The sequence below is a fragment of the Rhinoraja longicauda genome, chromosome 15 (genome assembly GCF_053455715.1).
Source record: "Rhinoraja longicauda isolate Sanriku21f chromosome 15, sRhiLon1.1, whole genome shotgun sequence".
Classification (NCBI taxonomy): Eukaryota; Metazoa; Chordata; class Chondrichthyes; order Rajiformes; family Arhynchobatidae; genus Rhinoraja; species Rhinoraja longicauda.
In genome coordinates, this window is record NC_135967.1 from 27012336 (window position 1) to 27038849 (window position 26514).

Here is a 26514-nt window from a genome sequence, read left to right on the forward strand (position 1 = left end):
GGAATTTTTAAAGGTCAGGTTTAGTGAAAAGTTTTCTTGTGCATGCATTTCAGCTCTTGCCCACCTTCACCAAAATATAATTTGTGTACAGCAGCAATATTCCTTTCCTGATTATATATACTTTATCTGCATGAATTATTTCCCACAGGAAACATGCAGCCTCAGATGGGCCTTGCTCCTTCAGGACCGGTGCCAATGGACAGAGGACAAGGTATTGAGCTTGCTTTTATTAACTTGATAATTTGGCATAAAATTGATATTGACCTTTTTTAAAATGATCCTGTAATGGCTCTGTGACTTTTAAAATAATACAGTTTTCTAATGAGAGGGAAGGAGCATTGTGTTTGAAATCCGAGGGGATACTAATAACAGTTATGTTCTGTTAATTTTTTTGTTACTTTTCATTGTTGAACAATATTTTCTATAATTTTACACTGATTCCAAATGTTCGGTGTAGTTATTAATTAAGAAAATGAATCACACCAGATACAGTGCATGCAGAAAGATCTAGGCAGTACTCGGCATTGGCGAATAAGTAACAAGTAATCTTTCTACCACACAAGTACAGGGACTGACCATTTCCAAAAGGTCTAACCCATGACTTTTGATGGCATTGCAATTGCTTTGGGTCCATCAGTAATATCCTGGTAAAGGACTGCTCAGCAATAAAACTAAAACCTGACTGATCACTGTCATTCAAACCTGCCCAGAGCCCAAACCTCTGTGATCTGACCCCAAGTCATTTGTGCAAAAGTGGGGAATATTCTTGCTCTGTTGCATGTATGCATTACCTTGGATCAGGTATAGAAGACAAATTGTAAGATGAAAAAATCAACCTGATTTAGATAAAATATTGAGCTAATGTGGCATGGCCAATCTCACTTTAAAAGGAATATTTTAGTAAAGTATACAACCAAACCAATTTCATGCTAATATGTAGTTGGCCTTACTAAATCATATGTACTAGGGGGTCATGATTGACTAAGGCCTTCATTAGAATACTGTCTACAAGAACCGATCAGTTCATCTGCTGATACCCTTAAGCATTTTTCCCATTTATGAAATATGCACCCCACTCCTGAGTGAGTGCAACCTCAACAACTCCAAAAACACAACCATCCAGGATAAAGCAACCTTTTTGACTGGTACCCTATCTTTTATCCTGAACATTCATTATTCCTAAAATGAGCACCCCTACTGTGCTTTCACCATCCCCCTGACCTCCCTCTCCAATGCTCTACTCAGCAGAGGCCTAATATTTCTACCCCAGTGCTAACGCGTATGAATTCTGAGCCCACTGTGACGTCGTGCTTTTCTTCCATCACCCCTACCTCCGTGCATATTTCATTGGGAAGGATTCCTTGCCCTATCCATTTTATCCCCAACTTCCACCCTAGCAGTTGTGCCCTTATCCATGTATCTCATGCTTCCATTGTCCAGCAGTTCTGCTCTCATTTACCCCACCCCTCACTCCCCCGCAACCCCCATGCAGAATATGCAAGTTACCCCAGTTTTCACCTTACAAACACCCAGCCAAGCATCCAAATCTTAATTGTCTGACATTTCCACCACCTTCAATGTGACTCCACCAACAGGCATATCTTCTCATTCCCACCCCTTTCCACTTTCCACGGGGACTTCTCCCTCCAGGACGTATTGGCTTTGCTCATCCCTTCCAACACAGCCACCCCCTCCCCAAGCACAGTCCTGCAATTGCAGGTATTGAAACATCTGTCCCGACACCTCCCTCACCTCTATTCATGGACTCCAACAGCCCTTCCTGGAGAGATGCTTTTACTTACTTACACTTCCAACTGTGTCTATTGCATTCAGTGCTATCGACTTGGCGAGACCTAGCGTAGACTAGACAACATTTCACCGAATGCATGCACTCTGTCCAGGGCTTGATGGAGCTCTCGGTTGGTAGACATTTTAATTCCCCTTCCTATTTCCCTCTCAACCTGTCTGTCCTGCCAGAGTGAGGCTACACTCTTCATATTTCCCTTCGGCAGCCTACAACCAAACGCTATGAACATTGAATTCTCCAATTTTGGTCAATCCCCTCTTCTTTCTCATCTACCTATTTCTTCCCATTCCTGATTTCAATGGCATTACTATTACCAAACCTCATATCAAATCTTCCAATTTTCTTCGAAAAGAAGTACAGGGCACCTATTCACAGTTTCCAAACCCATCTAATCCATTACAACAATCATGTAGACTTTATCTAACACAGCATCTGCAGATTTAAAAGTAAATCACAAATAATATATTTTTGGCTGCATTGTTAAGTAGAATATTTCTTGCATGCGGTAATGCAATTGTGTGTGTGTATTTGTGTGTATATGTATGCGCGAGTATGTTTATGTATATGTGTATATGCACACAAAAATATGTGTGTATATGTGAGTGTGTGTATATATACACATACAAGAAATGTGGATAAAGATTGGCATGACCTTTCTATTATGTTTAATGCAAGTCTCATTTTCACTTCGATTTTCCTGCATTATGTAAAACAAATAATGACGACACTAGTCGTTTCTTCTTTTTGATTTTAGTATTTTACTTGTTATTTTGTGCAGCCTTTAAGAGTGTAGTGACAAAATGCCTGTAAAATAATTATATTAAAGTGGAGTTAATGAAAGAAGCTGTGCAGTTTACATCTACCCAATTGCTCACTTCTAAGTCGTTCATGAATTGTGGGTTATCCAGGTGTGAATCTCCAGATTGGCAGAAAGATAATTAAAATCAATATTTGAATTTAGACAAAAGCACTGATCATTTGGCACATCAGTCTGTTATCAGATAAATATATTTTTACATGCTTAATGGCCAAGTTATCTATGTTTGTGTAGGAAAGGACAGCAGATGCTGGTTTAACTCGAAGGTAGACTCAAAATGATGGAGTAACTCAGCGGGACAGTCTGAAGAAGGGTCTCTACCCAAAACGTCACCCATTCCTTCTCTCCAGAGATGCTGTCCGTCCCGCTGAGTTACTCCAGCATTTTGTGTCTACCTTTATCTATGTTTATCACAATTTGCAAGTTTGAGTCCAGAAATAAATTAAATGATTTTACTAAATAGTTCCATCAGTTTCCTCAATAGAATTAAATGGACTGGATTTATATATTTTTTCAATAGGAATTTATTAACCTGCCAAGATATAAATTAGCTATACATAGATTCAACCTTTCTTAGAATTTAGTTGGGACTGCTCTTATGGCTAATTATTCAGATGAATTCTGGAAATCTTTGATGTATTTGTTTTTTGTCACAGAGGCTTGCCAGTAAATGGTTCCAAATTGAAATAGTCAGAATGCTAACTTTGTAAAAAAAAAAATTTGGTTGAACGTTCGCTTGATGGTCGTCCTCTCAGTTATAGCATCTTGCTAAATATATTTATTTATTTTGAGGACTTGTTTGCTTTACTTGTCATTATTATATATATTTACCATGTGATAGTCATCGTGAAGCTTTACTCCTGTTAGCAGGAGATTTTCTTATCATTTATCTTCATCCTGAGCTTCACTCTTCATTGGAAAACTTTGATCCTGTTGCATTCAGCGCTTCTTGGAATGCTCTCTGATATACTTTCATTCTTTATGACCTGCTAAACACAGTCCAGTTCTTAAATGATATTATGCAGTTTCAGTAACAACTTATTTTAATGCCACTCGAAGCCTCCAAGAGTCTATTCTTGAAGGGTTATTTCATGTGCTTCTGTTACTTTTAATGCACAAATTTGAATGTTGCAAAGGGCTGGTTATCCATTGCACTGTTCTTTATCTCGTGTTCTCACAGGAAATATGCTCTCACCTGTGGCCTCCGCAGGGACTGCACAGATCGAGAGAGGACAAGGTACCATTCTGATTTCAATTTTTAACCTCTGATCTTGTAACTATTCTGTTACAGAGGTGTAAACCCTTCAGCTTTACTGGATTGCGTTCACTTTTAAAAAGTGTTCATTTTTGTTGGAGGAGATGTAACGGTCATTAAAAAAAATGGAATGAATTTCCTATTGCAGATTTGAGGTCAGAGGTTAAATAGATTTTGGAATTACTGTGATGCACCAATATGTGATAAATTATGCCGGGAATGTATTTATCATTTGTAATGCCTGACAATGTAGCTTGGCAGAACAGAGTTCCAGTGACCAAAAAACATGAAGAAATATGGCTAAATTCCAAGGATCTTGGGTAATGGCATTCAAGTTGGGAACATCACAGTGTGCTAACCACTATTTATATATTTAAGTCTGCAAGCTAAATTTGTTATTTGGACTGATGGGAAAAATGAGGATGAAATTTCCACCAATATTTTTGACCTACTTTGTAACTATGTATATTGTGCAATGTTGAAGTGTCCTATGTTTTAATGGGCACTTGTCAGTTACACATTTTTGGAAAGATGTACTATTTTATTTTTAAATTGTTTGATAGGCTAATTATTTGCACGCACATTAGTTGCTTCTTCTGATAATGCATACATGCAGAAGGTTCCAGCTGCAAATTTATGGGATCAAGTTGGGCTGTTAAACTTTAAATTTTCTTCCCAACTCACCATCTCAGAGAAATTTTTGAAATCCCTATTTAGTACATTCTTTTAGAATGTATTGCCTCTTTCTTATTTTTGAGCTTTATTCTAAAGTAGATAGTAAAGTAGACAGTGAAGAGGGTTATCAAAAATTGTAGTAGAATCTTTCCTGATTGGCTAGGCAAGTGGGCTGAAGAAGAACTAATGGAGTTCAATGCAGGTAAGTGTGTGGTGCTGCATTTTGGGATGTCAAAGCAGGGCAGGATCTTCACTGTGAATGGTGGGACCCTGGGGAGTGTTGGGGAGCAGAAGGATGCAGGAGTACAATTGCACAGTTCTCTGATAGATAGGTGGTAAAGGAATATTTTGGTCCATTGACCTTCATCAGTCAGGATATTGAGTATAGAACTTGGGATGTTCTGCTACAGTGGAACAAGACATTGGTGAGGCTACATTTGGAGTATTGTCTTTAGTTTTGGTCACCCTGCTAAAGGAAGGATGTCATTAAGCAGGAAAGACTGCAGAGAAGATTTACGAAGTGTTCCAGGACTCGAGGGCCTGAGTTAGGGTTGACTATGACTCCATTCATTGGAGTGCAGAATTCTACTACAGTGATCTTACGGTGTTTATAATCATGAGGTGACTTGATAGGGTGAATCAAGAATCTGAGGATAAGGTGAGGGGAAAAGATTTAATAGGAACCTGAGGGTCAAATTGTTCACTCTGAGGGTGATGGGTATATGGAATGAGCTGCCAGAGATAGTAGTTGAGGTAGATACAATAGCAACTTTTAAAAGACACGGACAGGTACATGGGTAGGGAAGTTTAGAAGTATACTAGCCGGGCGTGGACCCATTGGGTTCAAACCTCTCCTGCGGGCCCGGCAACCCTCCGTGCAAACCTCTCCTGCGGGACCGGCAACCCTCCCCCAATTGATGACACTCACCCACTCCATCCCCCCTCAACCCCCCTTAAAATTCCCCTGGGGGCGGGCGAGGGGGGAGAGGATAGAGGAGAGGGAGCCACTCACCCCAGCCCGGGCGGCCATCGTGTCGGCCAGTAGCAGGAGAGCTCTCCTCACCCCACCCCCCCCTCATTGGCCGCCGCTCCCGTCACTCGGGCGATCCCGGCCTCACCGAGCGGCAACCCTCCCTCAACTGCACACATGCGGACCCGGCGGCCATCTCACGTAAGTATTAGATCAATGGGCCCCAACTGCGCAGGCGCGGACCCGTTGGGTTCCCATTGTGACGTCGAACACGGAGGTATTACTGCGCAGACGCGGCTGACAGGCAGGCCAAGTGGAAAAGGGATTTATTAAAGCTTAAAGAGTGATTTTTAAAGTTTAAAAAGTGATTAACTTTTAAAATATAACAACCATTTGAACTGCAGGCCAGTGGTGAGTAAGGTGGGCCTAAAATTGTTGCGCTGTCGTGGACCGTTTTGGCTGTATTTTGGGTACGTACAAACGAATATACAAGATGAGAGTTTTAGTAACCCATTTGCTAGACCCATTTGCCCGCATTTGGTCCACATATATATATATGTGGACCAAATGCGGGCAAATGGGTCTAGCAAATGGGTCTAAAAGGGACATCATGGTCGGCATTAGACAAGTTGGGGCGTTGGGCCTGTTTCCATGCTTTATGATTCTACCCATTATTGCCTCAGTGGAAGATCCCTCCAGTACGCCCTCTGAGTGCAGCTGTGACAGTGTCCCTAATTAAAATGCATCTCCTGCATCATGTTCACCGCCTTCTCGATCACATCTGAAACATTGAAACACTGAGCTGCCAGTTCTGTCTTTTAATACCATGTCTCTGTAATGGTCATAACATCATAGCTCCATGCACTGATGTAGGCCCTCAGTGATACTGCTTGCATTGAAATAAACACGTTAAAACTACTGGTCTCACCATGTTCATTAATCTGTCCTCGCCTGTCCTTCCTTTCAGATTTGCTTATCAAAACCTCTACCTTCTTATCAGTCCCTCCAGTTGCTGACCTACTGTTCTGGTTCTCACAGCATTGTTCTTCTAGTTTAAACCCTCATGAGTAGCAAACTTCCCAGGATAAGGATATTGGTTGCTCTCCAGTTCAGTTGCGTCCCAACTCTCTTGTACAGCTCCCACCGGCCTTGAAAGAGAGCCCATTGATTCATATATCTGAAGCCTTCCCTCCTGCACCAGCTTCTTAGCCACATATTGAATTGCACTATCTTTGTACTTTTTGCCTCACTAACTTGTGGCACAGGTCCTAATCCTGACGTTACAACTGCGGTGTCCCTTTTTAAAAATAAATCTATTATCTAACTCCTGCAATTGCCTTGCAAACCCTCATCTCCCTTCCTACTTAATGTCAATGGTACCAACGTGGACCATGACCTCTTGCTGCCTACCCTCCTCCCAGAGATATTCTTGATCTTTGGCACCAGGGTGGCAAAACACCATCCTGGAGTTAGACAATAGACAATAGGTGCAGGAGTAGGCGATTCGGGCCCTTCGAGCCAGCACTGCCATTCAATGTGCTCATGGCTGATCATTCTCAATCAGTACCCCGTTCCTGCCTTCTCCCCATTCCCCCTGACTCCGCTATCCTTAAGAGCTCTATCTAGCGCTCTCTTAAATGCATTCAGAGAATTGGCCTCCACTGCCTTCTGAGGCAGAGAATTCCACAGATTCACAACTCTCTGACTGAAAAAGTTTTTCCTTATCTCCGTTCTAAATGGCCTACCCCTTATTCTTAAACTGTAGCCCCTTGTTTTGGACTCCCCCAACATTGGGAACATGTTTCCTGCCTCTAATGTGTCCAACCCCTTAATAATCTTATACGTTTCGATAAGATCCCCTCTCATCCTTCTAAATTCCAGTGTATACAAGCCTAGTCGCTCCAGTCTTTCAACATATGACAGTCTCGCCGTTCCGGGAATTAACCTAGTAATCCTACGCTGCACGCCCTCAATAGCAAGAATATCCTTCCTCAAATTTGGAGGAGTTCTTGCTTGCGGCCACAGAAACGCCTGTATATACCCCTGACTATCATGTTATTGAAACATATAAGATAATTAGGGGATTGGACACATTAGAGGCAGATAACATGTTCCCAATGTTGGGGGAGTCCAGAACAAGGGGCCACAGTTTGAGAATAAGGGGTAGGCCATTTAGAACGGAGATGAGGAAGAACTTTTTCAGTCAGAGGGTGGTGAAGGTGTGGAATTCTCTGCCTCGGAAGGCAGTGGAAGCCAGTTCGTTGGATGCTTTCAAGAGAGAGCTGGATAGAGCTCTTAAGGATAGCGGAGTGAGGGGGTATGGGGAGAAGGCAGGAACGGGGTACTGATTGATAGTGATCAGCCATGATCGCATTGAATGGCGGTGCTGGCTCGAAGGGCTGAATGGCCTACTCCTGCACCTATTGTCTATTGTCTATTGTCTATTGTCCTCATGCTCGCCTAAACTTAGCCCTACCCTGCTGTTCAAGTGCCAAACATGATGATGCTGTTCTAGCGACTGCTGCTCTAGGCCCCTGAGAGATCATTCCCCCAGCATGATCCAAAATGGTATACTTGTTTGAGAGAGAAACATAGCCACAGGAGATTCAGGCAGTATCTGCCTACTTCTGGTGGTGACGTTTGCCTACGTTTCTAGCTGAACCTTTGGTGTGACCGCTACCCTAAAACTGCTATTTGTAACCTCTGTCTCCTATAAGCCCCTCGGTATGTAGAACTGCTCCAACCGATCCATGCTGGACACACGTCCTTGACAATTGTTAGGGACACATGAATGTTCACTGATTTTCCATATCTGAGAGAAGCATGCAGCTCTCCTGACTGCTATAACTGCCCCCTTAATACATGCTGAAAAATAAATCCAATGGACTTAATGGGAAATAAATCTTAGACACCTTGTCCGTACCTTGATTCTGCGTGCCCTCCATTGTGGTTTCTCTTCATTCCCTGTGTAGCATTCTGCTTTTGTATAGATGTCAGTTTCTGGCATTGCTCTTCTCGACGCCAGATTGGTCATAGGCTGCAGAATATGCTGGGCTGTGTAGTTGCAGTTCACAGCAACCCATTGACCGTGACATCAATTTTTGAGCTGCTTTATCCTTTTTAGATCTAGCCCATATCAATCATTTGTGTTACTACACAATGTTATACAGCATGTTTTCAGTTGGAAGACAAGATCTTGCATCTGGAGGGAATGTGGTGTCACCAGTTCGAGCAATATTGCCATGAACAGATGTGGTAAATATGTCCATAGATTTTTATCATACTATTCTCTCACCACACAAATCTAGTCAAATCAGTTGGGTAAGTCAGTGAGGCCAGTGGTGGTATTCTAACCACTCTTGTTGATTGATAATCATTAACTCTAACCTTGCAGCTTTTAAAAAGTGTTCACTGTGGACAGGATTGATTCATCAGTTGAGAGAAAATGCCACTGACAAACAGTTATAGATTTCCGTGCCATTGTTTTTGTGGAATTAGCGGGTTCAGAATGCAGGATGTGACTTTTTCCCAATTGTTTGGCCCCTAAGATTGAACTTGTGATTGATAACAAGACTAAGAATGAAAATCTTTAACTTTATAGCCTTATTGACATTGTGTTATACCATTTACAAATACTATGAATAAATTCTAATAAATTACGTGTTATACTCAACTCACAGGCTTCCAACTCAGCTTGTGTTTCCGTGCTTCTCGGATAAGTGAACCGACTAAATTGATACCCCACTGACTGCTGTTTTAAATACAGATCCTTCTCAGTTTTTATCATCTTTCCACTGTTACAGATAAATCATCAGCTAGCTGAGTGGTCATTGAAGCAGAGCAGTCTTGATTTAATTGCAAGGTGTATTATCTGTACCTGGTGCTTTTGCTATTACTTCCTCATGGAGGCTTGTGTAGGAAAATAACTGCAGATGCTGGTACAAATCGAAGGTATCACAAAATGCTGGAGTAACTCAGCAGGTCAGGCAGCATCTCTGAAGAGAAGGAATGGGTGACGTTTCGGGTCGAGACCCTTCATCAGTCTGAAGTAGGGTCTCGACCCGAAACGCCACCCATTCCTTCTCTCCAGAGATGCTGCCTGACCTGCTGAGTTACTCCAGCATTTTGTGATACCTCCTCGCATAGGCTTGGGATATTGGCTATTGTACAGTTTTTTTCTTAGTTTAGTTTATTTAAATGGAAAAGTAAAATTCTGGAAGGAAGTATGTACAAAAGTACACCTCAGAAATGGAACAAGCAAGAACCGTGAATTCTGAATCTGTTAAAGCAAGAAGTCGTGCTCAACTTGTGAAGACAGTATAAGCTGGGGCTTCATGCATTTCTATACTAATATCCAAAAGATAATTCGCTGGAGTCATTGTTAAATACCAGCACCATTCTTTTTTGAACCAAGCTTCTGTTATTGCCACCACATTATATTCCCACGCAGTTATCTGTGCCTATAGTTGACCAAATTTACCACACTCCGTGCATTCACTTACAAGCGTAATAAACCAAATTTACTTGTTACTTCATTTCCATTGACCCCGGTAATGTCCATAAACTTTCCATGTCCATTGTGAATTGTCTTCCACGGTTCCTTTTTCTCTTGAACCTTTATTTTTATCTTATTTTTAATTATTCTGACTCTGTTTACACATGCACTCTTGTGCTAGTACACTGCTCATCTCCCATGCATTGTGGTTTTCAGTACCGTTATAACTCTATATATTTTTTAATTACTAGAGGAACTTAATGGGTCGGGCAGCATCTGTGGTGGTAAATGGGCAGACAACGTTTGAGGTCGGGACCCTGAATTCCACCAGCAGTTTATATTTAGCTCAGGATTCCAGCATCTGCAGTCTCTTGTGTCTCCATTACTCTGTATAATTGCCTTTGATTTTTTTGTTGCTGTTCTAAATAACCCCTTATCTGAGCCCCTACCTTCTGCTTCCAGCTTGACTTTTCTCCCTTCTGTTTAGGAACCCTAGGTTCCCAGCAGCACTCGCTGATCCTCCCATGGGGATATTGGTTTAATTCCTGCTGAAGTACAAGCCATAAGCTTGTAGCAGCTTAAACTCTCCAAAATTGTCTTAATTCCTCAGGATTATGAAGCCATTCCTTCTACACCATTTCTCCAACTGTGCATTTATCTGCTCTGCGCTCATTAATATGTGGCATTGATATTGAAACAGAGATTTTTATCTTTTAAGTTTCTGGTTAGTGATCTGTTTCCTAAAGTCTGTCTGTCGGGCCTTATTTGCCTGTGCCATTGACAACAATACAGACTTCAACTTCTTGGTGTTTACTTTTCCCTCCTCTTCCTTAATACTCTCATAAAGTTAAGAACTTTTATTCTGGCCAATATTTATTGAAATATTTCAAGAAGGCAATTATTGATTAGATCTGGCTTTTTCTAGATTTACAATAAGAGAGCTATAACTTAGTTATAACTGGATACTATATTTCTCACAAAAGAATGTGTTAATAACATTGGAAGTGAGAAACCATTTTCATTTGGGTCAAGATGCTTGAGAGCATGGAGGACTACCGTGAGGGAGGGGGAAGAACAATGGAGGACCCGGCCTGGGGGGACCGCTGTGAGCGGGGAGGGGAAGAACAATGGAGGACCCGGTGTGGGGGGAGAACAATGGACAATGGAGGGAAGGGTGAACAAAGGACAATGAGAACCTGGTGTGGGGGAACCACTGTGGGGGGGAGAGAACAAAGGGAGGAGCCCGGCATGCTTTGTAACTTTGTCAGCGCCATAGCTGGCTGCTCTTTGTATACATTGGGTTTGCAAGCAAAGAATTTCACTGTGCCTAGACACATGTGACAATAAAGTATTCCATTCCATGCAGTGTTTACACTGATAATAAACATATCATGTCTTTCCCTCACAATCTCATAGAACTTCCACATGTTAACAAGTAGGCTTCATAGATAAAAACATTTCAATATTTGCTTCTTTTAAGAGACTACAGCCTTAATTCAAGTTACATGGTCACTAGATATAAAAAAGGAAGATAGCAATACATAATATCAATACATACATTAACCATAATGCTATATTACAATGAATTTTTAGATATGGAAAATAGACAAAATGCTGGAGTTCTCAGCAGGACAGGCAGCAACTGGATAGAAGGAATGTATGAGGTTTTGGGTCGAGACGCTTCTTCAGACTGAGAGTCAGGGGAGACACTGAGATATGGATGGGTAAGGTGTGAAAATGAGACATTAAAGGGGATGTGGATCAGACAATGTAGAATAGATCATTGTTAGCTAGGGGAAAGTGACAACAGCATATACACCGATCAGCCAAAACCACTGACAGGCGAAGTGAATAACATTGATTATCTTGTTACAATGGCACCTGTCAAGGGGTGGGATATATTAGGCAGCAAGTGAACAGTCAGTTCTTGAAGTTGATGTGTTGGATGCAGGAGAAATGGGCAGGAGTAAAGACCTGAGCTACTTTGACAAGGGCCACTGTTATGGCCAGATGATTGGGTCAGAGCATCTCTGAAACGGCAAGGCTTATGGGGTGCTCCTGGTCAGCAGTGGTGAGTACCTACCGACAGTGGTCCGAGGAGGGACATACCACAAACTGGTGATAGGGTGTTGGACGCCCAAGGCTCTTCGATGCGAACTGACAGGAGATCTACTGTGGCACAAGTCACAGAAAATTTTAATGGTGGTCACGGAAGAAATGTGTCAATACACAGTGCATCGCACCCTGCTGCGTATGGGGCTGCACACGGAGGACCATCAGCATATTAGGCAGGTGGTCATAATGTTTTGGCTGATCGGTGTATGTTGAAAATGGAAATGCTGCCGCTTCACCGTCGCCGGATGGTTGAATGACAATGCGTTTTTAAAAGAATCATTATAGTACATTTGAATGTTTGATTTGCTTTGGTTGAATGGTTCATATACATTTACAATTTAAATATATTGTTTTAAATAATTCATGTGTTAGAGCTTTACAGAACATAATCATTCAATTCTCAAATAGCTAACTCAAATAACTGTGCTAACGTAGTCAGCTGTAGCATACCATAAGATACAATTGCATGTGTCGAATGATGGGCACAGGTACCAATAGGTTCCAAAGGTGATATACCATGGATATCTGTGGTTGAATCATCCTTAAGCTCTGTCCACACATCTTTAAAGACTACCTTTAAGAATGATCTAAACTTAAGTCTTGGGAGCAGGCCTCATATGAAATGTTCACCATGCAGAAAGTAATCATCTATGCTCCATGAAGTCAGAAAGAGTTTCAGTTGTCTACTGCCTGAATTTATAAAATAGAATTTCATGCACACATTTGACAAATCTTTTGACAGTGGTTCCTTTTCCCTTTCAGTCCCCATGCAGGACCCCCGAGGCAACATGCAGCGGGGTCCCCCTGTAGGTGTGGCTCCAGCTCCAAGAGGGTTGCTTGGAGATGCACCAAATGACCCGCGTGGAGGGACTTTGCTTTCTGTCACTGGGGAGGTGGAACCAAGGTAAGTGCCAGACTGTAAAGTATTTGTTTGTCACCTGTCAAGTATTTCCTTATATAATTCTGAGTTGATCCAAGACTTAATCCAAGATATTTTTACAATTATTTATTTCTCAAGTGTACTTATGCTGATGTTAATATCATTGTCAGAGGGTGGTGAATCTGTGGAATTCTTTGCCACGGAAGGCTGTGGAGGCCATCAGTGGATATTTTGAAGGCAGAGATAGATAGATTCTTGATTAGCACTGGTGTGAGAGGTTGTGGAGAGAAGGCAGGAGCATACAGAATACAGAGCTTTATTTGTCATTCGGTACCGAGGTACCCAACGAAATTACATATCCAGCAGTCACACAAAAAAAAAGAACACAAGACACATGACCCCAACACAAACATCCATCACAGTGACTCCAAATACCCCCTCACTGTGATGGAGGCAACAAAACTTCCACTCTCTTCCCCACGCCCACGGACAGACAGCTCGTCCCCGACCGACCCGCACAGTCTCCGCAAGGGGATGGAAGTCCCCGCGGCCGAGCCGCACCGGGCGCTGAAACGTCCCGCGGCCGAGCCGGGCGATTGAAGGCCCCGCGGCCGAGCCGCACCGGGCGCTGAAACGTCCCGTGGCCGAGCCGGGCGATGGAAGGCCCCGCGGCCGTGGTGCGCTGCTAAGTCCCGCGGCCGAGCCGGGCGATGTTAGGTCCCGCGGCCGAGCCGCGCCGGGCGATGTTAGGTCCCGCGGCCGAGCCGCACCAGCGATGTAAAGTCCCGCGGCCGAGCCGCGCCGGGCGATGGAAGGCCCCGCGGCCGAGCCGCACCGGGCACTGTTAAGTCCAGCGGTCGAGCCGCACCGGGCGATGGAAGGCCCCGCGGGCGATGGAAGGCCCCGCGGCCGAGCCGTGCCCCGCACCGTGAGGAAGAGACCTAAAAAAGAAAGGTTTCCCCCACCCCACCCCCACACCCCCCACACATACACAGCCAAAAAACAAAAACAAAAACCATCCCAACACCGACACACAACAAAAAAAAAGGAAAAAAGACGAACAGACTGCCAGCGAGCCGCAGCCGTTAGGCGCCGCCACACGTTGGATTAGCATGGGGTTAGGAGGGAGAGATAGATCAGCCATGATTGAATGGGCCGAATAGCCTAATTCTATTCCTATTCCTTAAGACCATATGACCTTATTTTCATAGATGCTATTTTATAGTTCAAATGTAATGAATTGCTCTGCATGGGTGACCATTTTTTAAACAAAAAAGCGCTGGAAAAGAAAACAAGTTGTTCATGCACTAATTTGTTGCATGGATTATAATGGGGTGGGGACGGGATTGTGTTACTGTATAGTACCTTATAATACTTTATAATCCCTTATGTCTATATAAGGGAGTCCCTGGGCTATGCTACAACCGAGCAATTACTCAGCTAGATAAATTTACTATTTTTAATTAAAGGCATTCTATGGTATTTTCATGGGAGACAATTAGTAGTTTGTGTGAAGTGACAGATTATTTCCAGCCTGCTTGTTCAGAAAGGCTTCCCATATGTAGAAACAACTGCAGATGCTGGTTTACATAATGAGACACAAAGTGGAACAGCAAACATGGATGGATCATATTCTCATATTATCGGTCTAATCTGCACAAATTGACAACTTGGAGATCTCAGTAATACCATTTTCAGCCATGATAAATTTAGATTTAAACTTGTGGATTGGTCATATCAATTCCTGAGTTTTTTCAAAATGTATTGCTAATAATCACATTTGATTCCATGTTGATTGGCTTGGTTTACTTTTTATAATTAGGTAATAATATTGTTTTACATGATTCAAATGTTATTCCCATTAAATGGCTCATTACTATTTCGTAGTGTTAATAATTTTCAACATTTCTGTATATTTGTGTAATTTTGTCTTCTGTTTTTCAGGGGGTATATTGGGCAACCACATCAGGGACCACCCCTACATCATGTTCCTGGCCATGATGGTAGAGGACCTCCAGAACTTAGAAATGCCCATGAACCACGGGGCATGCAACTTGACATGAGACCAGGGCTGATGGGAGAACAGAGAGGACCCATTGGTGAACCAAGGGGCCCCATGGGTGAACCACGTGGGCCACTTGTTGAACCAAGGGGGCCTATGGGTGATCCAAGAGGGATGATGGGAGATCCAAGGGGCCCAATGATGGATCAGCGTGGACCTCCTCATGAATCTAGAGGCAAGTTAGTGCAAAGCAGAGGAAAATTAATGTATCTTTCTCCACAGCATTCAGTTCTAAGAACAGTACAAAACAACCATTATTTTGTTCCAGGGTTGTCTGCAGCTTGCATTGTTCTCGCATAAGTGAAATACTTTACAGGATAGTTGACGGGGAGAAAGAAAAAAAACAAATTCCTTTGATGTTGGCTCAAAGTGGATCTTCAGCCTGGCAAATCACACAGCAGCCTTTGGTATTGTGTTTATCAGAATACCTATTAGGCAGTTATACCTGTTGAGGGAAATTGCTGTAAAAAAGGAAGAATCCTCAAGTTGGATGATTTGGGGGGAAATTATATAGGTATAAAAGAACATGTAAAATAATTCCTCTGTGAAAGGGAACAGATTATTGTATTATATTGCACATCTTGGTTGTATCTGGAGAAGTTGGTCAGTGAGCAAGTGTTTAGAGTGTACTCTAGCATCTGAGAAAAAATGATTGCAGCTTTATCAATGACACAACATTGAAAATATAAATTAAAAATGAAAAGACATTTTCATCATATCAATTGCCTTGATTATTTTGGCTGCTTTCCAGAGGCAGCGTGAAGTCTGGATAGAGTCAATAGGTAGAGGTTAGTTTGTGTGATGGATTGGGCAGCATCTGCTACACTCCACAATTTTGGGGGATCTTGAGCAGAGGCATTACCGAACAAAGTTGCGATGCATCTTCACAAGATGCTTTGCTGTGGTGCATATGTAGAAATTGGTAAGAGTTTCTGAAGACATGTTCAATTTCCTCATTCTTCTGAGGAAGCAGAGGCTTTGGTGTGTTTTCTTGGCCATAGCACCAATGTGGTTGGACCAGGATCATTAATGCTGACAGGGGTGTAGAGGTGGAAGCCGTGGCAGTTTGGCATTCTATCAGATAGATTACGTTTCTTTTTACGCTGCTGGGTTTTGATGAAATGTCTAGTTATAATTTGCATAACATTTATTTGATCAAATTTAATCCAGCTCAACAAAAAATATTCTGGTTTGACGCAATATCACTGCCTGTACATTCCCACACCACAAATGTGTATGGTATCTGAAATTACCTATACCTCTGGGAAATTTTCCACAAATGCTCCAAAACTGCATTCGAATTCAGTAGTCTTGCTGAAAATGTCATCTTGCTGAAATAAGGAAGAAAGCTATAACCAACAAAATGAATGAGTGGCTGAAAGTGACTTCAGGACTTACTTGCTGCAATTTGACCCTCCTGAATTCAATGCTGCAAACAATTCAGTACTCTCCCAAATCATACCAGGTGATCACAGTGGCAATTCACACCATAATCCAACCCCTTTTATTCACTCTTCACACCTGCGCAATTTAAATGTCTAACCATCCTTTCTGTTAATTTCTTATCCCAATATGTTTGGCAATCTTATCTTGAGACAATATTTTGCCTCTTCCCCCATCTTCACCATTGATTAATTTCACCTTTTCAGCTGTTCAAGATCTGCCATTATTTTTCTCTTTACCTCCTTCCAGAAGAGATCATTGAGCATCACAAAGAGGTGGAAAACTAGAGCTCATTCCCTAGCTACCCTGCTGAGGCAGCATCCTGGTGATGTCCTAGATGCCTGAAACTTATGTCAGGTGGTGATGGCGAACTGCAGAAAGAATTTTCTCTCAAAAAGTTACATTTCTCGTTCTCGACCTAAAACTTCTTATTCATACTTCAGTCTTCCTTGGGCTTTCATCTATCTAACGAGACATGTGACTGAGGGATGATAAAGAATGACTCCTCAAAGGAGGTTATTCCCTCTAAAACTATACCTTCATGCAACTCATGCCTACTATCAGCATTGATAGTCACACATGTTCAGTAGGACATATAGATTAATTTTCACATGGTGTTCCACAGGCCAGAGATATGTGCTTAGTGCAGAGAGTGGGATAATAGTGGTAAGTCTGCATCGTGAGTCACGGAATCCTGCAGACTCTTATTTAGTTATAGGAAAATAACTGCAGATGCTGGTTCAAATCAAAGGTATTATTTAGTTATATGCGCTTAACTGCAGTCTAGGTCATTTAGGAACCTAGTTCTTCTAGAGCAGCAGCAGCAAAGAATATTTGAATGTTTCCCAGTGCAATTATATGTGCTCCGACAGGGAGTGGCCAAGTGCACAGAAGGCCAAGCACAACAATCCAGTAAATGTTTGCAGATATAGACAAAGGGCATTTGTGGTATGTTTGCCAACTTTAATAGGATAATTAATATTGTTGCCTTGGGTTTGTGCTTTTATGAAGTGCTCTTAAACTTTTTGCTGGCAGAACCATGCAAGAGAGTACCAAGAGTGATAATGACGATGGGGCACATTAGAAGTGAGAGTTCTGATTAGCAGCTTCCCCCCTCCACCCCTCAATTGTTGACTCCCTTGCCCTGCTCCTCGAGATCTCATGTTGCCTGCTGTCCTTATGGCCAGGGCTATATCTGCACAGACCCAGAAAGCCCAGTATATCAAGGAGCAAACTCCTACGATGTTGCTCTGTAGGTAGCATGTATTTTAGATCAGAAAGAAGTATTTTAATCCGTGAGAATTTCAAAATCATGGTCTTGTCAAAACTAAAGCATACTTGTACAAGGATGACTTATTTGTATTGGCGCAAGTTGGGAAGGAATGAAGAATTGCTTAGAGGAGTTCAAATGGAGGTTTTGGTGTAATCTAACTGAATCTTATAGCTATAAAATGCATCCCATGTAACATTGTATTCTATTACTCCAGCACTTATTCAGCATTTATTCAGAAACAGGAGGAAGTGTGTTTCATGGCATGCAAGTCAAATTTATAGAGTTGAGCAAAACAGACCACCATAATTCTTTACTGCCTTGTATGTTGTAGAGCTTCTCCTAGTCCACAGATTTTCCAACGTTCTTATGGCTTGTCCATTTACATTTCTGGGTGATAATTGGACAGATTGGTTTGCTCAAAAAACACCTGTTTTTTGGGCTCATTACTTGAGACATGTGAAATTTTAACTTGTCCCCAAGCCATGATTTCTCTAAATATGAATTCCACATTGAGATTGAATCATGGCAGTTACCTGGGCATCTATCCCATGGCAGTTGCCTGGGCATCTATCCCATGGCAGAAGATGGATTATCCTGTGGTTGCAGAGCAATGAAAGATTAATGGAAATAATTCCTTTATGACTGATAAATAGTCCACATGAAGGTAGTTTTTGACATCCATTCACAAAGCTGATGTACATGCCAGCCTTTGCAAGCTATCATCATCTTGATATAGTAATGGATATATTATGGATTGCAGTGTCCACCAATGCTTAAATATGTCTCCTTCGTAGTTTTGGAAGGATCCAGAATTTGGAAGTTGAAGCAATTTCACCACTAAGAAAATGTTAGCAGGTATTTTTTTAAAGGGCTGCAAAGATCTAACACCATGTGTGCATCTCCTGAGATACTATTGTCCACAAATTTGAAGGAAGCTGTGCCCGCCTACATGTATTTGTGTGTTTGTACATGGCTACAGGTGGATCAAATAAAACCTGTTGTTGATATCGAGACTGAACTTGGAACTAGAATGTTATCCTTTCTAATCTAACAGCTGTATTTCAGTGAAACCACTCAGTTGTAGCTGAAATTCATTTATTACCCCAGAGGATATAGACTCTGGGTAATATATAAGCACTGAGGAAATGCTACCAGTTGGTGATACAGTTTATCAGGTGAAATAGTGAGGCCATATCTTCCCTCTGACGTGGATGTGAAAGATCACATGCAATTGCCCAGCAGATTTCTGAAATTGCACCAATCTTTATTTTTTAAAGTACTTTATTATTTGTTAAATGTAATGGGATACCTTCAGATGATGAAAATAAAGCCAAGTAAGTGCACATTTATTCAAATGCAAATGCTCTTTGTTCAGTTAAGTAGACCTTTATTACATTCAACTAGTCATGAATTTGACTGGGAGAAACTGGAGAGAATATCACTGTTGAAGGCTATTCTTTGTGCAGATCCACACATTTAGCGCATATTTTCATAAATGTAGTAATTAATGTCCCGAGTGCATTAAAATTGAACTAAAAGCATTAGTTAAATGCAGTTGAACTGGTTTTTGATTGGAGGCCTGTGGGGAACAGGAAAAACATGGATATATGCCAAATATGACACGAATGTATCAAGCCAACTGGACGTTTTCATGCTTGGATCTCTGCATTTTGTAGGAAGAAATCTCAGCTGGGTTTACTTTTCAAGAACTATTCCCTATCAGGTATTGACATGGTTTTGTCTGACATCCCCTTTATGCTTATCACATCAGAATAGTAAGTTTAATCAGAAATAGCATAAAGCTATAATTTCCAATAAAGTAGAGAATCTTCCAAGTAACACTTTTAAATGAGGTTTTACAGTTTTTTTCCTCCTACATTAGGAATATAGTTTAACTCTTTTCCATCTTCCATTAGGATATCTAGATAGCAATTATTAGTAAGTTTAGTGTGGAAACTGATTATTTATTTCTGCGTAATTGTGCACTGAAGCCTTCATTCCTCATAGCAGCTTTGATGTGAATAGCTTCACACTTTTTTTTGCTTTTTTTATCAACAAATTTATAAATGAATTTATAGCTTATATTTTCAATGAAACTAAATTAGTTCTAAATTTGTAAAATGAGTGATAGAAAATTTGATAGAAAACGTGAAGAAGGTTCTCGACCCGTAACGTGAAGAAGGGTCTCGACCCGAAACGTGAAGAAGGGTCTCGACCCAAAACGTGAAGACTGGTCTCGACCCGAAACGTGAAGAAGGGTTTCAACCCGAAATGTCACCCATTCCTTCTCTCCTGAGATGCTGCCTGACCTGCTGAGTTACTCCAGCATTTTGTGAAATAAATACCCAGAAATTAGATGGTCATTTGAGCAAAATATCTGGTAATGATAAAAGGAAAATAGTAAATAGTAAAGGAAAATAGTAAATGTTGGAAATTGGTAGCAAAAATTCCAGAACAGACAAAAGTGTTTTGCAAGAAATAATAATTTGACTTGCTGGTTAGAACCATGCAGATCCTCTTCAATTTATTTTGTAGATATCACTCTCATTTACATTGAACAGTATTTATTGGATAACAGAAAATTATTTTAAAAGACATCATACTCTTAAAAGTTACTATTGCTGATCAACAGAATCCAATCTATGATTGATTAAGTTATTCTTCTGGGGAGAATATGATCATGGGTTAATGTTGATAACAAATGCAGCTTTAAAACAAATCACCTTTGCTTGCTTGTGCACCTCCCTGTTCTCTTTTTTTTTGCTCCCCTAGCCTTCTCACTCCCGGCCATCACTAGTAGTTATTTGCCTCCTAGGTACATTTGATCCCCGCAGCATTCCACCTCACGATTCTCGACATGGACCTCAGCATGATCCATGCTCCCAACCTCATATTGCTCAGCAAGACCCTCGTGGAGGGTCTTATCCGAATGCACATCAACTAAATGCACCCATGGGTGAGAAAAAACTAGTCCAGCTGCCCTCTTAATTCTGTAGGTTGGCTCACAGTTTCTGCATGGGACATCTTTCACAATGCTGCTGAAAAGTACATTTTCACATTTAACGAAAATACTGGAAAGGTTACACATTGGTGAAATATTGATCTAACTTCCTTTAGCAATGCATTACTAAAATAGGTAAGTGCAGATTATTTTAAATACATTATTTAATGGAAAACACATGATTGGTATTTGCTATAAGGTTTGCTTGTAAGGCCGTTGGTGGATTTTTTTGCCAGATTTCAGGGCAGAATTTACTTCCATGTCGTTTGTCACTATCTTTTTGGAAAGGATCTGATTCTTTGAGCCAACCTAGACTCCCTATAATTTGTTATTATTTTACTCTCTACAGCTTTTTTTTTGTAGGACTAAGTGATTTATTATCGTTTGAGCAATCTGCTCTGAATGCTTAACAGCGTTAATTTAACACATTTATTGGATGTTCTAAATTACTGAGGTTACTAACACTTTAATTGTTGACGGACTCATTACTGAAAATATTGTTGCACAATCAAAGAACTTGAGGTTTTGTAATCGGTAAAACCCGCAAATCTGCATGAAAATGTATGGAATATCCTCAGAAGGTTACATGTACAATTGTAGACGTTTTTATTTTTGAAATGATATCCCGCAGGTGGTGGAAAATTGATTTTTTCTTGGTTGTTGACAATTTGCACATTGAGCTTGGGGGACCCAGAACCCCCAGGGTTATGAGCTGAAAATAAGACTTTGGACGCAAGCAGAATTGCCCTTTCAAAGGGTCTGCATTTATATGATTGGCTGAATGCACTTGTTCGGTTTTGTATATTTCTTAATGTATGATATCATCATAAAGAAAACTGATTCAAATGTTTATGCATTTGTTTGCATTTAAACCACTTCAGGAATTAAATATATACCAGAGTAATTTAAGAATGAATCAAAAGAATTATGTTATCTGTAGCTCAACTATCTCTTACTTGAACATGTGCAGATAAAATGGAACTATGAATCTATAACCCAAACTTAGGAGGCCAGATTTACAAGGCATATTTATATATGCATTTGTTCATATTGCTGTAATAGGAATTTTCTATCTACAAATGGGTTAGTACAAAAAGAGACAATTATTGGAGGCACAAGAGATTGCAGATGCTGGAATCTTGAGCAAAACCCAAAGTGCTAGAGGAACTCAATAGCTGAGGGAACCATTGGTGAGGGAATGGACAGATAACATCTGACCCGAAACAGATGACCAGATGCTGTCTGACCTGCTGAGTTCCTCTAGCACTTTGTATTTTGCTCAAGGGACAATTGTTTACTGGATTCATGTTAGGTTCCCAGGCTGTTGTTGCAGTGGTCCTTTAATGTCTGTTGATGTGCTGAACAGGAAAGCTACTGTCTTCTTTCTTTCATTTCTCCTCAAAGCACAGAATTCAAAGAATCCTTATGTGTTGTTTTATGGAATTGACAACTTTATTAAGATGCTGCAGAGGAAACTAAATCTGATGAATAGCCATACATGGTCAGTCCAGTGACTCAATTTTCAATTGTCACTCATTAGAGCTGGATTTATAGTCAGCAGTTCATTGTGGCAATGTTGCTGCATATCGGGAAACCTGTTCCATTTTAGGTTTAATCATACCAAATGAAGTAACTTTTTTTTCTCCTCGCTGACTGTATCTGTTGTCATGCAAATCAGTTGTATCGTCGGTGAGCTGGATTTAATGTCTGGATTTTTGGTTTGCCACAAAGGGATAGTGGTCCATATGTTGAACAGATCTTTCTCTTAAGCTCTCTTAAGCTCTCATCTTCCACGGATAGATGCAGCCTTACATTCTATCCTCTTTTTCACTCATTGATATCATCTCCCTCTGAGTTCTCAGTTAAGTATCTCTGAACAAATATTTAAAGTAGTATGTATGCAAAGCAACAAGTTTGCTAATTGACTGAATTTGCAATGCTAATGTTATATGGACAAAATCATCAATTTGCCAAAGCACTTTTTAGTAGCATGTGGATGTTCATCTCAGGATTCTGAGTAACGAATGCAATTCCAAATCGAGAATGTAAGTAATTGAATGCCATTTGGATCATGTGCAGAGCTGCACAACTTCTGGGCCCTTGTTTCTAAATTGTATGGTGCTGGATCAGACCAAACACAGTGTCAAGTTTTGGGGCAAGTACCAACGTCTTGACTTGCTGCCCAACGTCATCCAATACTCAAAGGAACATGCCCTTGCTCAATATATTGCTGTCATGTGGATAGGCCAGAAAAACCCTCCCAATAAACAGTGAAGAAAAATTAATAGTTGAAGCAAGGAACTGCACATGCTGGTTTATAAAAGAAGACCTATAGAGTTGGAGTAGCTCAGGGTGTCAGGCAGTATCTCTGGAGAACATTGAAAGGTGACATTTCAGGTTGGGACAATTCTTCAGAAAAATGGACAGCTGCCTAAGCCAAATACCCAGGATTTTTTAGCGACCTGTCAAGCTCTACTTCTTTAAAATTCCAGACCAGGGGCCACAGTTTAAGAATAAGGGGTAGGCCATTTAGAACAGAGATGAGGAAAAAGTTTTTCAGTCAGAGAGTTGTAAATCTGTGGAACTCTCTGCCTCAGAAGGCAGTGGAGGCGAATTCTCTGAATACATTCAAGAGAGAGCTAGAGAGAGCTCTTAAGGATAGCGGAGTCAGGGGGTACGGGGAGAAGGCAGGAACAGGATTGAGAATGATCAGCCATGATCACATTGAATGGTGGTGCTGGCTCGAAGGGCCGAATGGCCTACTCCTGCACCTATTGTCTATTGTCTATAAAATTGATGGACATTCTTGCTTTCATAGGTTTATCTGGCGAATTTCCCACAATGAGTGCAGGGAAATTACAGCAACTTCACACTGTCCTTGGACTCCCAGAGTTGAATGACAGACCATTGTTGACAAAACCCCAGCAAAGGGAAGTTAGTGAGTTTACAATAATGTTTGTTCAGAAATAAACTTAGACGTGCATACACTGAGAAATGTCGGTAGTTCAGCAGTCGGCTGTTGAATTTGGAGTTGAATATTTGAACTGGGACAAGCTTTTTTTTTTAAAGGAAAAAAAAGAGGGCCTTGAATCCATAATCTGGAGTTGTCTTTCCTCACATGAATTTCAACAGCTCCTTTTAAACTACTTTTGGACATCCAATGCGATGTCCTCTGAACCTTTGGAACACTGAGGTTGTTCCATGCAGTTTGTCAACAGGATACCTGTAAGAGTGAGTTTGGCTCAGTTAATAATAAGACATGGTTGAAAGTCATGTTCAAGGATGTGGTTTGATACCACATTGCAGCGTTGAGGTAGTGTAATATTGTCAGAGTAGATTATTTGATTTGATGCAGATGGACAAAAAAAAAGATGATATTATTTAGATGAATGCAAATAATTGCGGATATGCTTTTGTTGGAGGAAAAGTCTTTAAAAACACATATATAACACTTTGCTATTGCTTGACGGATTTCAGTGCTTTTTCTCTCTCTATTAAATGCTGGTTTCATTGTAGCAATAAGGAAACAAAATAGAATTGGGCATTGCTGCTTCTTTATAATTTTAATTAAAAACAGAAAATGCAGGAGATACTCAGCAGGTCAGGCATTGTCTGCAGAGAGAGAAAAAGATGATTCATGTCAGTGGTCTTTAATTTGAGTTTCGTTTCCATTGTTAACTTAACAATACGAGGAAAATAATGAACAAATTTAATGTGGAAAGCTTACTTTGAATATGGAAATAAAACTTGAATTATACATAGGTTTATCATGGTGTTGAATACCATAGCTATTAAGACTCTCAAACTATAAAGAGTAACACTATACTTCTAATTTGTGCTTAGGTGCAAGAGATCCCAGAAGTATTGATGCGAGAGGTATTGACACAAGAGGACCAGGGCCTGGCCCAGGACCAGGACCAGGTCCAGGACCTGGGCCAATCCAGGGCCCAATCCCAAATCCAAGGGGACCAATAGCAGGAGGACTACAAGTTCAAGTCCCAGGTACCCATCAGATAGGGCAAGGTGGCCCTCAAGGATCACAGCAACCTGTTCCACCTCGACAGGTAAGAGAATTGAATAAATTGGTGGTGAATAGCAATTCCAGCATTAATTTATTGTATTAAGTGGTGCTGGTTATGTTAAAATGTTTCAGAAAATATTCCTCAGATTGATCATAGTCAAACAGCATGGAAACAGGCCTTTTGGCTCAACTTACCACGTTAACCAAGATGCCCCATCTAAGCCAGTCCCATTTGCCTGTGTTTGACCCATATCCCTTTATGTTATTCTATTTTAGGTTAAAAATGTTATCAATAAATTGTTGTGACTTCTGGAGTTGGAAATCCAAATTGTCTATCGTGCAAGTTTACGCTACAATTTAACGTATTTCTTTGATCTCCATGGAATATTTTAAGTGTTCAATTCTGAATGTAGGGGTTGTACCAGTGATTTGTATTGCTACGAATGTGTTCTGTTGGTGTAGATAATGACGCCACCTATGCTGATTAGGCAGCGCATGAGATTCTTGCTTGGTTCTGGTGGACATTGTGCTAAGAAATTACTGAAAATACCTTCCAACCAAATGCTGATGCTCTTCTGTTGATGATTTGCATTTATTGCACTTTGTCAGGGCCCTGCTCACCCGGTGGCTGCAGGTCAACCTGGAGGATTCAGTCCTGCTCAGACTCAAGTGACACCACAAGACCATGAAAAGGTTTGGAAACTAAAGAAGTACTCTGCAGAAATTATATTGCTTTAATTTCCACAAACATGTTTCAGTATTAAATTAATAGCCAGTAATTGTTAGGTCAAAGCTGTTACCACGTTTATCCAAAATGTGCTGCATTCTGTTTCATATCGATTCAATTTTTCTGATCTGTGGATACAAGCCATTTTGTAAATTAGAAACTTGAAGGACAGGAAGTGGGATAAGCAACTTTCTATATCATAGGTTCATACAGAAAAGAAACAAGCCCTTTGACCCATCTCGCTCATGCAGGCAAAGTGCCACATCTAAGATAATTCCATGTGTCTGCATTTGCCCATATCTCTAAACCTTTCCTATCCTATGTGTGGAGAGATGATAGAGGCTGAAGTACACTGGACTATTCTTCAAAGATGGGTTTCTAAATAAGAAAGATATTGATTGAAAAAAAATACTAACTATTTTGGTACTTTTTGCAAACTGGGCATAAAATGGCCAAGTGAATTATGATTCATATTCCTTTCAGCTTCCTGCATTGAATACTTTATCTTGAGCAGTGTTAAAAACATGACAGGCTAGCACACACTAGTACTGTAGACTAATGTTGTATAGCCACATACCGCCCACAATGTTTGGGACAAAGACCCATCATTTATTTATTTGCCTCTGTACTCCACAATTTGAGATTTGTAATAGAAAAAATCATATGTGGTTAAATTGCACAATGTCAGATTTAATAAAGGCCATTTTTATACATTTTGGTTTCACTATGTAGAAATTACAGCAGTATTTATACATAGCCCCCCCCCCCCCCCCCCCCCCATTTCAGGGCATAATGTTTAGGACACAGCAATATCATGTAAATGAAAGTCATGTTTAGTATTTTGTTGCATATCCTTTGCATGCAATGACTGCTTGAAGTCTGCGATTCATGGACATCACCAGTTGCTGGGTGTCTTCTCTGGTGATGCTCTGTCAGGTCTGTATTGCAGCCATCTTTAGCTTATGCTTGTTTT

The 26514-nt window shown here is 40.9% G+C and overlaps 1 protein-coding gene across 2 annotated transcripts in view; it reads left to right on the top strand.

Annotated features, from left to right (window-relative positions):
- cstf2 (cleavage stimulation factor, 3' pre-RNA, subunit 2) overlaps window positions 1–26514 on the top strand; it is a 46861-nt gene that overhangs the window by 13309 nt on the left and 7038 nt on the right. Inside the window, exons 8-13 of one of the 2 annotated variants that reach the window (XM_078412345.1) lie at window positions 149–211; window positions 3805–3861; window positions 12897–13038; window positions 14959–15251; window positions 24637–24857; window positions 25424–25507. In XM_078412345.1, coding sequence (XP_078268471.1) covers window positions 149–211; window positions 3805–3861; window positions 12897–13038; window positions 14959–15251; window positions 24637–24857; window positions 25424–25507 — 860 coding nt within the window. The remainder of the gene's footprint in view (window positions 1–148; window positions 212–3804; window positions 3862–12896; window positions 13039–14958; window positions 15252–24636; window positions 24858–25423; window positions 25508–26514) is intronic. The other variant, XM_078412346.1, reaches the window with a different exon arrangement.